Consider the following 14876-nt stretch of genomic DNA (forward strand, 5'->3'; position numbering starts at 1 on the left):
ATCATATATTAGAGTTATGTGGTAGCATTATGTAGCAACATCATATATTAGCATTGTGTGTTAGCATTATGTAGCAACATCATATATTAGCATTATTTGTTAGCATTATTTAGCAGTTGTATTTTTAAACTCAGTGGGCTGAAAAGAACAAATCAACAAGGGTTACTTATATTACAAACACAATTACAAATTGTAGAGAATATATGTACTTTGTTGTTAATGATGCTTGACAACCTAACGTGGACCTGAAAGTACAGATCAAAGATGACCTTTCTGGACAAAGCAAAAAAAGATATTTGCTGACACACTTTCAGCAAAAGTCCTGGAGTCTCTTGGAGCCACAAATATTGACTCTGGGTGAAGCTAACTGTTAGCAAACACTCATCACAGTTTATTACAGAGACGGGAAGTTGATCGAAGGAGAAAACGCTACAATAAAATGTGTATTCTAGGCTCATAAATCAGATTTATTTTTATATTACAGGAAGGAAATTAACTTGGATACATCTGATAAGACTTTATGACAAAATTGTGAGTAGATTATCAAAAATTACACATTGATATTTATTCAAGGTTGTTGACTTTCTTATGCCAACACATAAATCAAACATATTCGAGGCTCCGTTACTTAAATGTGCATCTGAGAGTCTGAGATTTGGGTTACATTTTAATGCTAAATCTCAAATTCTGAAAATGTTTTTCGTGTCTGTACTTGGAAAAAGTTACAATTTTTGTGTTGCTGGTTAAAGATTAGGGACATGAGAAAACATCAATACACTTTAAGACATCTGCTTTAAAAAACTGCTGGATTCAACTGTATCCTCTTGTCCTCAGTAATTGCTTTTTCATTGCTCCTTTAGCTGCGGAGGAAGTTTTAAGGATGTTTGTAATTAAATTAAAAAAAAAAAATTAAAGTGTATCGATATTTTCTCAAATCCCTAATCTTCAGCCAGTTCAACAACAAAAAACAGAATTTAGCATCGAAACTCAGCCGCTTCACTTCACAGAGTTGTCATTAACTATCTTGAAGTAAAAAATGTTTTTTTTTATTTTCCACGATTCTTTATGAATATTTAACTCTCTGTGTCCATTAAAAAAACAAACAAGAACTTTATTTTCTTCTTCCTATTTAATATAATATATACCGTGACACGTATCGTATCGACAGATTCTTGTATCGTGATACATATCGTATCGACAGATTCTTGTATCGTGATACATATCGTATCGACAGATTCTTGTATCGTGATACATATCGTATCGACAGATCCCTGTATCCTGATACGTATCGTATCGACAGATTCTTGTATCGTGATACGCATCGTATCAGCAGATTCTTGTATCGTGATACATATCGTATCAGCACATTCTTGTATCCTGATACATATCGTATCGACAGATTATTGTATCGTGATACATATCGTATCAGCACATTCTTGTATCCTGATACATATCGTATCGACAGATTATTGTATCGTGATACATATCGTATCAGCACATTCCTGTATCCTGATACGTATCGTATCGACAGATTCTTGTATCGTGATACGCATCGTATGAGCAGATTCTTGTATCGTGATACATATCGTATCAGCACATTCTTGTATCCTGATACATATCGTATCGACAGATTATTGTATCGTGATACATATCGTATCAGCACATTCTTGTATCCTGATACATATCGTATCGACAGATTATTGTATCCTGATACATATCGTATCAGCACATTCCTGTATCCTGATACGTATCGTATCGACAGATTCTTGTATCGTGATACGCATCGTATCAGCAGATTCTTGTATCGTGATACGTATCGTATCAGCACATTCTTGTATCCCGATACATATCGTATCGACAGATTATTGTATCGTGATACATATCGTATCGACAGATTCCTGTATCCTGATACGTATAGTATCGACATATTCTTGTATCGTGATACATATCGTATCAGCAGATTATTGTACCGTGATACATATCGTATCGACAGATTCCTGTATCCTGATACGTATAGTATCGACATATTCTTGTATCGTGACACGCATCGTATCAGCAGATTCTTGTATCGTGATACGTATCGTATCAGCAGATTCTTGTTTCCTGATACGTATCGTATCGACAGATTCGTGTATCGTGATACTAGCGTATCGACAGATTCTTGTATCGTGATACATATCGTATCGACAGATTCCTGTATCCTGATACGTATCGTATCGACAGATTCTTGTATCGTGATACGCATCGTATCAGCCGATTCTTGTATCGTGATACATATCGTATCAGCACATTCTTGTATCCTGATACATATCGTATCGACAGATTATTGTATCGTGATACATATCGTATCAGCACATTCTTGTATCCTGATACATATCGTATCGACAGATTATTGTATCGTGATACATATCGTATCAGCACATTCCTGTATCCTGATACGTATCGTATCGACAGATTCTTGTATCGTGATACGCATCGTATCAGCAGATTCTTGTATCGTGATACGTATCGTATCAGCACATTCTTGTATCCCGATACATATCGTATCGACAGATTCCTGTATCCTGATACGTATAGTATCGACATATTCTTGTATCGTGACACGCATCGTATCAGCAGATTCTTGTATCGTGATACGTATCGTATCAGCAGATTCTTGTTTCCTGATACGTATCGTATCGACAGATTCGTGTATCGTGATATATATCGTATCAACAGATTCTTGTATCGTGATACATATCATATCAACAGATTCTTGTATCATGATACATATCGTATCAACAGATTCTTGTATCATGATACATATCGTATTGACAGATTATTTTATTGTGATACATATTGTATCAACAGATTCTTGTATCGTGATACATATCGTATCAACAGATTCTTGTATCATGATACATATTGTATCAGCAGATTCTTGTATCGTGATATATATCGCATCAACAGATTCCTGTATCGTGATACATATCATATCAATGGATTCTTGTATCGTGATACATATCATATCAACAGATTCTTGTATCCTGATACGTATCGTATCAACAGATTCTTGTATCGTGATACATATCGTATCAACAGATTCTTGTATTGTGATACATATCATATCAACAGATTCTTGTAACGTGATACGTATCGTATCAACAGATTCTTGTATCCTGATACGTATAGTATCGACATATTCTTGTATCGTGATACATATCGTATCAGCAGATTATTGTATCGTGATACATATCGTATCGACAGATTCCTGTATCCTGATACGTATAGTATCGACATATTCTTGTATCCTGACACGCATCGTATCAGCAGATTCTTGTATCGTGATACGTATCGTATCAGCAGATTCTTGTTTCCTGATACGTATCATATCAACAGATTATTGTATCATGATACATATCGTATCAACAGATTCTTGTATCATGATACATATCGTATTGACAGATTATTTTATTGTGATACATATTGTATCAACAGATTCTTGTATCGTGATACATATCGTATCAACAGATTCTTGTATCATGATACATATTGTATCAGCAGATTCTTGTATCGTGATATATATCGCATCAACAGATTCCTGTATCGTGATACATATCATATCAATGGATTCTTGTATCGTGATACATATCATATCAACAGATTCTTGTATCCTGATACGTATCGTATCAACAGATTCTTGTATCGTGATACATATCGTATCAACAGATTCTTGTATCGTGATACATATCGTATCAACAGATTCTTGTATTGTGATACATATCATATCAACAGATTCTTGTAACGTGATACGTATCGTATCGACAGATTCTTGTATCCTGATACGTATCGTATCGACAGATTCTTGTATTGTAATACATATCGTATCAACAGATTCTTGTATTGTAATACATATCGTATCGACAGATTCTTGTATTGTAATACATATCGTATCGACAGATTCTTGTATTGTAATACATATCGTATCGACAGATTCTTGTATTGTAATACATATCGTATCGACAGATTCTTGTATTGTAATACATATCGTATCAACAGATTCTTGTATTGTAATACATATCGTATCAACAGATTCTTGTATTGTAATACATATCGTATCAACAGATTCTTGTATTGTAATACATATCGTATCAACAGATTCTTGTATTGTAATACATATCGTATCAACAGATTCTTGTATTGTAATACATATCGTATCAACAGATTCTTGTATTGTAATAGATATCGTATCAACAGATTCTTGTATTGTAATACATATCGTATCGACAGATTCTTGTATCCTGATACGCATCGTAGCGTTGCCCCTGTATCGTGATACGTATCGCATCGAAAAATTATTGTATTGTGATACGTATCGTATATAGAGCTTTACATTTTGAACCTCTGGATGACATAACTTACAGCAAATATTTTAATACTCAAGCAAAGTCTGAATATTTGAATCAACATTTATTTTTTTGTTACCGTGAGGCCAGTGATGATGATTCCCCCGCTGATGAGCAGGTAGTCAGGGATGGCCTCTCGCTCCACATAGGGGTACTGGATGCTGGGGTCTCCACAGAAGAAGCCTCTCTTGTATGGGGTCACGGCCTTCAGTTCACAGGCAAAGAAGGGGATGGACGCTGAGGAAGAGAGAGAGAGAGAGGGATGAGTGGAAAACAAAAGACTTGGTGTATCATCAGAGCATCAGGGAGATCATCAGATCCAGAGATAATCGCCGCAGTCGACCCAGATCAAGACGTCTTCTCCCGGGTCGGAACAAGACGGGACACGACAAGGGAGGCCCGGGAGTGAGACAGTCAGGCATCCGGTGACATGTTGCGGGTTCCTCGGGGGGGTCATGGAGGGGGGTTTGAAAGATTCCACGCATAGCAGCCATCACCACCGGAGCGCGGAGACGAGACGTTCAGGGACCAAACATGACAGCGAACAAAAAAAAGGTGGTTCGTACCAGAAAATGAGTCTGAATCCACATAATGATAGCGAATAAAAAAACTTTATTAACAAATTTTTTAACCTCGTTTTTGTCTTGAGGTCATGGGAAGGGGCCACGGTCCGACCCAATTTGACAAACCACTCTCTGGTGAAAGTTCACCGGAGGAAGTTTGCGTAACACAAACTACACCCCCCCCCCCTCCGCCCTCCTTTATCTTCTGTCCATCCGGTGAGAAATACTGGACTAATCATTAACCTCCACCTCCGTGAACGTGACGCCATCTTGACTTTGACCCACTTGACGGTCAAATAAAAACCGTTAAAAGCCGCACCAGTTAGCTCGCGAGCTAAAGTGCTTCATGAAAGTGTGTCGACCAGTCAAAGTCACGGCGCCCTCCGAAGACTAAACACTGATAAAGATGGATCCACTTCTGGGGGAGAGTCTGAAGAAGTGAGACACGCAGGTGGAGATAAAAATAAATGTTTAAAAAAAATAGAAGTTTCTTTTAAAAGCCTTTTTTATCTTAAAGGAAAAGCTTTTAGATTGTGTGATACACGTTGATGGGTTGTTTATAGTTGAACACATTTATGCTGATGAATTAGGGTCAAAAGTTTTGGATCTACATTTACACTGTTGAGCTGTACTGCTTGTTTTATGTAAAAAATCAATAAACAAATATCTTAAAAAAAAAAGAAAATAGTTTTGGATCTAAAAACAAAGTTTTTATTTACCAAAAAAAGAAGAAAAAAATCTAAGTTTATCCATCAATCCTATATTTAGTCTATAAAAAACTGATATGAACCATTTTTTTTCCATTAAAAAAAATGTGTTTCATAAAAATTCCCACTTTTCTGTATGACGTTGAACGCAACGTCTCTCAGCTTCACCTGAGCAACTATTTGCCGACATTTAACATTTTATTTGTACAAAGTTTGTCACGTTGTTGGCAAGAAGTAAGAAGAGAAAATCTAAAGCTGGAAATCATTGTATCGGAAACATTTAAAACACGACGTGGTAAAAATATGTATTAATCAGTTATCCGTGGCTATATCTTGGCAGGCACAATGTAGTATAAACAAAAAAAAACATTAAATCGTAAATATACTATTTGTTTAACCAGAAAAAATGCCTTCACTGAGTAAAATAATCACACAAAACTGGTTGGAATCATGTTCTTTGGACGACAGTAAGTAGATTGTAGTATTTAGTGACCACAAATTATTGTATTCTTTTTAACCGTACCATGTCCGGGTCTCGGTAAATATTCACTCAACACAATTATCTGCAATATGTGTTTATCTGTGTTCTTAGAATATTATCTTTGACACCAATAAAGCCCGCATGAAGAAGAAACCAGAACATGAATCATTTACAGGAAGTCGTTAAAAAAGATTGGCTTTATCTCTGTTTACTAAAATATTTCATTTAGACAACAATATTATGTCATGGAACACAAATAGTTTGTATCATAATTTTCTTTAATATGACGCAAATCTAAAAGTTTCTCAAATTCACAGTTGGCCCATAAAATATGAACATATGGCAAACGTCCAGCACGATGAAAGGATGTGTGTGTGGAAGAAAATCAGTCAAAACCTGAATGTGAATTCTAACACTAATTTGAATGATTTCATCTTTCTGTTTTACAAAAAAATTATTTGAGTGGTTGATTAGATTCTTAACATAAAAAATATGTTTTCAATAAAAAGGTAACTTCAATAAAAAATATATTTCCAAACTGTTTTCTTTTTTGTAGCAAGGCCAAGTTATTGGGGAGACATTTGTGTCTTATTCAGTCCGAAAATAAGTTGCTTTAATCAATTGAGGTCTTTTTTAAATTTAAATCAAAGTGAAAAAAGTATTTATTTGTAATTGAAGTCTTTATTTCTATTTATTGAAGTAACTTTTTTTTATCGCATTACTTTCTGATTAAAGTAACTTTTTTTTTAAAGAAGTATCTTTTTATCTATTTTTTAAATAGATTTTTTAATTCAAGGAATTGTTTTTAATTGAAGTAACTTTCTTATCTATTTTTTTTAATTGAAGTAACTTTCTTATTTATTTTTGAATATTTTTTTTATTGAAACAAGTTTTTTTTATGTATTTTTTTCAATAGATTTCTTTTATAGAAGTAACTTTTTTATCTATATTTTTTAATAGGTTTTTTGATTAAGGTTATTTTTTTTTAATTGAAGTAAATTTCTTATTTTATTTTATTTTATTTTTTTTTTGATTGACATAAGTTTTTTTGTTTTTTTTATAGAATTAACTTTTTAATCAATTTTTTATTTATTGAAGTAAGTTTTTTATTGATTCTTTTAATATACTTAATTTATTGCTGTTTTTAATTAAAGCAATTCCTTTGATTAAATAAAAAAAGACACAAATCTACCTTTATATAAACTTTTTAATGAATAAATACTTTTAGAACATATTTAAAATATGGAATTATTTGTACGATATAGAAGAAAGACATAAATAAAAATGAGAAAAAAATAAAAACAGGGAAAACCATGAAGAAAAAAAAATGGACTTTTTTTAGAAGTTAAAAATTCAAGCCTTGGTGTTTCTCGTGTTTATCTTTAACTGCTTTAAGTCTCAATAATCGCTAAACATTTACTCTCAAAGAGAGTATTTTCCCTCAAAATGTTTGTGGTTTAATTGGAACAAACTCGACGACACGAGCGACCACGTGCAAAAACAAGTCCAAAAAAAAAAAAAAAACCTCCAAAAAAACAGATGTTTTTGGGAACATTCTGCAGGAGCCACCAGCGCTGGCGTCTCAATCAACCACCGGGTTTTACAACTACATCCCAACGAGGCACGAACACACTGGTGTCACATCATCTGTCAGGCAGCTGTGAGCGAAACCCACCTGGCAGAGCCTTGCTCAGAGGCAGCCAGGAGGAGGAGGAGGAAGAAGAAGAAGAAGAAGAAGAGGAGGGCGGAGGAACGGGTTCGGCTCACGAGGCCCGGTCCAAGAAGTGCTGCTCAGTGGGCCTGACACTCCAGGCAGGAATGCTTTCAAACAGTCAAAGGGGTCAGAAAGAGAGAGGGAAGCGAGGGAGGAGAAGGAGGAACGAGAGCGTCGGGGCTTCGCTCCAAAAACCCTCTTCTGGTTCTAATTTGCACATGTATGAGGCCAGAGTGAGCTCACTGGGAGAACAACAACAAGCGGCAGCAGGAATCAAAACGTTTAAGAAGGAAGGATTTTTCAAGGTGTAAAAGTCACATTGAAAAAGATGCTCTCCAGGTCTCACCGGGTCTGAGGCCATTAGTGGTGCTGCTGGAATGTGAGGGTCAGAGATCCGGGCTCTGCTGGGACCCGCTTTATAAACACACAGCCCACCTCACACCAGAAGGATTCAACCCCCCCCCCTCCCCACCCCACCCTCACCAAATCCACACACCAACACACAAATAAAAACCACACTCGGATGCAAACAAACCCAAACCAAGCGAGCGGAGAAACCGCATCAAACCCACACCAGCATCTCAAACACTTGCTGATCAACACATAACACGAGGACGAGCAGATCAGGTCCAAAATAATGCTATTAAACCAATTTTATAACCAGTTCAACTACTAACTTACTTACATACGACTCCATAAAGATATGTTCGGCTCTTTTCTTACTTTGATGTGTCGTTTTTATTGGTCATGTTTGACATTTTTTGGCGTGTGATGTGATTTCTTAAGAATCTTAAAATAATATAAAAATAAATAATTTACTTTTAAAACAAGTTTTTGTCCCTTTTTTTACTTGACTTCCCCTTATAACAGTGACAGTATATAATGTAGCCCCTGAAGAGATTTAATTTACCACCCCTGACATCATTAACCCAGGTGTTATCTCGGGGTCAAGGTGACCCAAAGACCTACAGACAACACAAGGGATACCTCAACCACATTTGTTTTCAGGCCTTACATGCCACTTTCACCCTGAGATAACACAAGGGATACCTCAAACACATTTGTTTTCAGGCCTTTCGGGTCACCTTGACCCTGAGATAACACAAGGGTTAACTCAAACACATTTGTTTTCAGGCCTTACGGGTGCCCTTGACCCTGAGATAAAACAAGGGTTACCTCAAACACATTTGTTTTCAGGCCTTACGGGTGCCCTTGACCCTGAGATAAAACAAGGGTTACCTCAAACACATTTGTTTTCAGGCCTTACATGTCACTTTCACCCTGAGATAACACAAGGGATACCTCAAACACATTTGTTTTCAGGCCTTAAGGGTCACCTTGACCCTGAGATAACACAAGGGTTCACTCAAACACATTTGTTTTCAGGCCTTACGGGTCACCTTGACCCTGAGATAACACAAGGGTTAACTCAAACACATTTGTTTTCAGGCCTTTCGGGTCACCTTGACCCTGAGATAACACAAGGGTTACCTCAAACACATTTGTTTTTAGGTCTTTGGGTCACCTTGACCCTGAGATAACACAAGGGTTAACTCAAACACATTTGTTTTCAGGCCTTTCGGGTCACCTTGACCCTGAGATAACACAAGGGTTACCTCAAACACATTTGTTTTTAGGTCTTTGGGTCACCTTGACCCAGAGATAAAACAAGGGATACCTCAAACACATTTTTAAATCGTAAGGAATCAGTTTTGCAAACATAATGACTGGCTCTCGCTCCGACTACAAGTGACCCGTCGACAGGAGTCCATCTGGCCAAAGACTCAGGACTTTACTGGGCGTCCTCCCAGACGGCTCTGACACCCTTCCGGGGTGGTCCGACCCTGAGACGGGCCCCTCGCCGGCTCACATGTGCCAACGTCTTCATGAGAAGCTGCTTGATATTGCTGTGAGCAGGTTTGTGTTTCTAGAGGCTGTCGAGTGATTTCATCTCCTGAGTTAGTCATGAGATCAATGTTGTCTACAGAGACGCTTCCATCTCAGTGATGCTTTCCTGCTCCTGATGGAACTCATGTGTCTTATATGGCAGCAGCTCACGGTTCATTCAAGGTCATTAAAGCTAATACTTTAAGACATAAGGAAGAAAAATACTAGCGTTTCAAATATAAATGTAACCTCGAAAAATGTATCCGATAGAAAGGATAAATAAAGAGCGAAAATAACAAGATAATAATTTTACTTTTAATTAAGATCTTGTTTGATAAGTTGAAAATTGAAAATTGTTCAAATACAGTTATACAATTACAGTTACAATTCTTTAAATATAGTTAAAAATGTCTTCAATTACAGTTTAAATGATTAAAATACAGTTTAAAGTTTCTTCAGTTAGAGTTGAAATGTATTTAATGACAGTTAACGTGTATTAAATAACAGTTTCAAATTAAAAACGTCTTCAATTACAGTTTAAATTAGTTAAATACAGTTGAAACTGTCTTCAATACAGTTTTAATTGGTTAAATATAGTTAAAATGTCTTCAATTACAGTTAAAATTGTTTAAAAAAGGTTGGAAATAGTTTGATTAGAGTTGAAAATTGTTTTATTTCAGTTAAGAATTGTATAAAAACAGTTAAAAAAATTTCAAATACAGTTGAAAATCTCTTCAATTACAGTTTAAATTAGTTAAATACAGTTGAAAATGTGTTCAATTACAGTTAAAAATGGTTTAAAAAAAAAGTTGGAAATAGTTTGATAAAAGTTAAAAATTGTTCAAATACAGTTAAAAATTGTTCAAATACAGTTGAAAATGTCTTCAATTACAGTTGAAATTGTTGGATTACTATTGTAAATTGTTGGATTACAGGTAAAAAATTGTTTGATTATAGTTGAAAATGGTTTGATACAGAAAATTGTTTTAAAATCAGTTGAAATTGTTTGATACAGTTGAAAATGTCTTAGATTACATTTGAAAATGGTTTGATTACAGTTAATAATAGTATAAAAAAGTTTAAGATTGTTCAAATACAGTTGAAAATGTCTTCAATTGCGGTTGAAATAGTTTGATTACAGTTGGAAATTGTTTAATTTCAGTTAAAAAGTGTTTTAAAAACAGTTGAAAATGTCTTAAATTATAGTTGGAAATAGTTTGATTACATTCCAAAATTGTTTAATTACAGTTGATAATGGTTTGGTTGTACTTGATTATTCTATGATGGTACATATATATGAAACATACAAAACTTACACCCCAATAATAACTGTAGGGTCACAGCCGAGTCTGTGAGGCATTAGTTATCGTTTCGCACAAATAGTTGTGTTCATTAGTTTGAAACCCATTTTATTTTGAGAGAGAAATTTTCTCAGACAAGAAAATAAAGAAACACTAGTTGTATTTTACATCAGCACCATAGACACTCAATGACTCATTTTACCCAGAGCGACTCTTCCACCTACATCACGATGCCCTTGAGCAACACGGGCGACCGACAACTTTACAAGCCAACGAACCCACTCGCGAGGTAATGATGACGGTTGAAACCACAAAGCACCGCACGAGTCATTGAAAGTAGAGCTCAGGAATGCCGGGAGCAATAAAGTATCTTTGGAGAAACTTCCAGGTAACGGAAAGGTGGGACATTGTCTCCAGTTATTTCCTTCTTCTATATTAAGTGTCCATTGTTCCCAGAGTGGTGCGTGTTGTGTCTTCCCCGATCCTAGCACAAAGACCGACGGATGAGACCAGAACATTCCAAGGTCTCTGGCTGAACATCTGCTTTCGTCGTCTGCAGCTGCAGCCCGGCTTCACCTTTGCACACCTGACAAACTCATCATCGCCACCCGTGTGATGTGGTCAAAATAATGGTTACGTGCAACTGTGTCGGCACTTGTTCTCGTGCCGCAATTATACCGTGGCGTCATGGAGGAGCTTATCCTGGATTAAGTCGTCTTCTAGTACTTTATCAACAATAAACCATTCTTCAAATATTTCTGTTTTTATAACCGTCCAAGTTGTTGCTAAAATCAAGGTATAATTCACGAGCTAATGTGGCTAAAGTCAAGATTATCAACTATATTTCTAAATGTACAGTCAAAATAAAGGTTAAATATTTATATTTTTAAAACAATCCAAGTTGTTGCTACATTTAATAAATAATTCTTAAGATAATGTGGCTAAAGTCAAGATTTTCTACTATATATTGTTTGATTTATAGACGATAATAAAGTTAGTTATTTATATTTGTAAAGATAGTTTCACGAAGCAAACTTTTTATGTTTTAAAACCATCCAGGTTGTTGCTAAAATGAATCTACAATTCTCAAGACGAGCAACTACTGGATACTAGTAACATATTTATGTTTTTAAAACTATTCAAGTTGATGCTAAAATGAAGCTAATGTGGCTAAAGTCAAAATTAGCAACTTCTTTATGTACTTAAATGTATAGTAAATGTTACATATTTTTAAGTTTTTATCCAAGTTGTAAGTAAGGAAGTAATTAAGTAGTGTTGCTAAAATGATTAGATTAGCAACTTCTGTATATTCTCTTAAATTTATAGTAAAAGTATCATCTATGTTTTTAAAACTACTAACAAGTAGTTGTTAAAATTAATCTATAATTCATGAGCTCAAATTAAGATTAGCAACTACAGTATATTCTTAAATGTATTATAAAAGTAACATATTTATGTTTTTAAAACCATCCAAGTTGTTGCTGAAATGAAGCTAATGTGGCTAAAATCAAGATTAGCAACTACTGTATATTCTTTAATTAATACTAAAGGTAAAATATATGTTTTTTAAACTATCCAAGTTGTTGCTAAATTGAAGCTTATGTGGCTAAAATCAAGATTAGCAACTGCTGTATGTACTTAAATTTATAGTAAAGGTAATATTTATGTTTTTAAAACAATATAAGTTGTTGCTAAAATGAAGCTAATATGGCTAAAGTCTAGATTAGCAAATTCAGTATATTCTTAAATTAATAGTAAAAGTAACATGTTTATTTTTTTAAACTATCCAAGTTGTTGCTGAAATGAAGCTAATGTGGCTAAAGTCAAGATTAGCAACTTTTGTATGTACTTAAATTTATAGTTAAGGAAATATTTATGTTTTTAAAACCATCCAAGTTGTTGCTGAAATGAAGCTAATGTGGCTAAAATCAAGATTAGCAACTACTGTATATTCTTTAATTAATACTAAAGGTAAAATATATGTTGTTGCTAAATTGAAGCTAATGTGGCTAAAGTCTAGATTAGCAACTATATTTTTTAATTTATAGACAATAAAAAACAGTTGACACAAATCGAGCTACTTATCTCACGCTAGTAAAGAGCAGTGATGTTATAGTCAGTTTGTGTTGCTAACATGCAAACGAAGCTGGAGGACCGATTCATTTTCTTAGCCAAACAACTTTAAATGCCAACATAAGAAACAATGTTTACAAAAAATCCTTCAGGCAAGTTCAAAATTATAATTAGAGAATTTGTTTAACAACTTTATGAGATACTGTAGGTCAAAGTAAGACCAGTACAAATGAACTAATGCGGCAAAAGATTACATATTGACAAGCTAACTGACTTGCACGACTAACCCGCCAACAAGCTACTGTCGATATATTGAAGCTGAAGTCCTAACATGTTTATTAAATGACATACATAGCATCATGCTATCTGATCAATATATCAACATACACTCATACATTTTCTGAGGGTTCGCTAATAGCACTGTTGCTATCATGCTGAGACACGTGCTAATATCATCGACATACAGTAAATATTGTAAAAAAAAATATATAGTATAGTAAAAGTTACATCTATGTTTTTAAAACTATCCAAGTAGTTGTTAAAATGAATCAAACGAAGCTGAAGGACCGTTTGTTTATTAAATGACATACATAGCATCATGCTATCTGATCAATATACTGTAGCAACATACACTCATACATTTTCTGAGGGTTCGCTAATAGCACTGTTGCTATCATGCTAAGACATGTGCTAATATCATCGACATACAGTAAATATTGTAAAAAAAATATAGTATAGTAAAAGTAACATCTATGTTTTTAAAACTATCCAAGTAGTTGTTAAAATGAATCAAACGAAGCTGAAGGACCGTTTGTTTGTTTATTAAAATCATGCTTAAGATAAGTCACTGTGTCATACGATGTTTACCTTCGTACGATGCTAGTTTCGGTATAGCTAATCGAAGTTTCGGCTGTTAATGAAGATGCTTTTAATGTAGTTCTAATGATCTTAACTGCAGAGTTTTGGATTTTCTTTTCTGCTTTTGTGTTATGGTTGCTGTCGGCCAGTGCAGACACGTCTCCTCCAGCTGCTTCACTTCACTCCACACACTCCTGCTCACTGGATCCTGGTTCTGGAGCTCAGGGCGTAAGTGGTGGTGAGACCCGCAGTGGTCAGTGAGCAGGACGAAGTATCCTCACCGTGTGTTTGCACCTTAAGCTAATGGTCTTCTAGCTAAGCTAGAACCAGATCTGTCTCTCGCACGGATGTTTGCGGAGAACATTTTGGAGGTCGCACGATGTTGCTAATGAAACAAGTGTTTTCAGGGCTAACTTTACTTCTAAAGAAGCCCACTGTCAAAGTGATTATTCTGTTTACAGACGTCGTTAAATCAAGATAGAAACAGTTTCAGGAAGTAGCTAAACCATTCTAACTTTATCTACTTCCTGCTTCCGTCCTAGTGGCACGTATCTTGTTCAAGTACTTCCTAGTAGATCCATCCATACCTTCTTCGTCAAACACCTCCGAGATCTTGAAAACTTTTCTATACAAACTGTCTGATTTAACAATTTTTTTGTCCTAGCATTAGCGAGTCTGACGACACGATACGTAACACGGTACGGGGGAAACGATACTATATAATGCGATACTGTAGTAACAAGGATAAATTTGTAGTATTGTCTAGTACTTCACTCTGGTATCTACAGACCACATGACTCTTGGCGAAGTCGTAACTGCTTTCATTCGTTTTGAAACCAAAATATCGACTGTATCCTCTTGTCCTTAGTAATCGCCGGGATTTCATTGTTGTTTTAGCGACGGAGGA

General features: G+C 35.1%; 1 protein-coding gene across 1 annotated transcript in view; it reads right to left on the reverse strand.

The window, feature by feature from the left end:
* The window catches only part of ppap2d (phosphatidic acid phosphatase type 2D), a 30395-nt gene that overhangs the window by 6385 nt on the left and 9134 nt on the right, over positions 1-14876 (reverse strand). The window contains exon 2 of the mRNA XM_087809699.1: positions 4465-4622. Coding sequence (XP_087665825.1) covers positions 4465-4622 — 158 coding nt within the window. The remainder of the gene's footprint in view (positions 1-4464; positions 4623-14876) is intronic.

This window comes from Callionymus lyra, chromosome 15 (assembly GCF_982586985.1).
Source record: "Callionymus lyra chromosome 15, fCalLyr1.hap1.1, whole genome shotgun sequence".
NCBI lineage: Eukaryota > Metazoa > Chordata > Actinopteri > Syngnathiformes > Callionymidae > Callionymus > Callionymus lyra.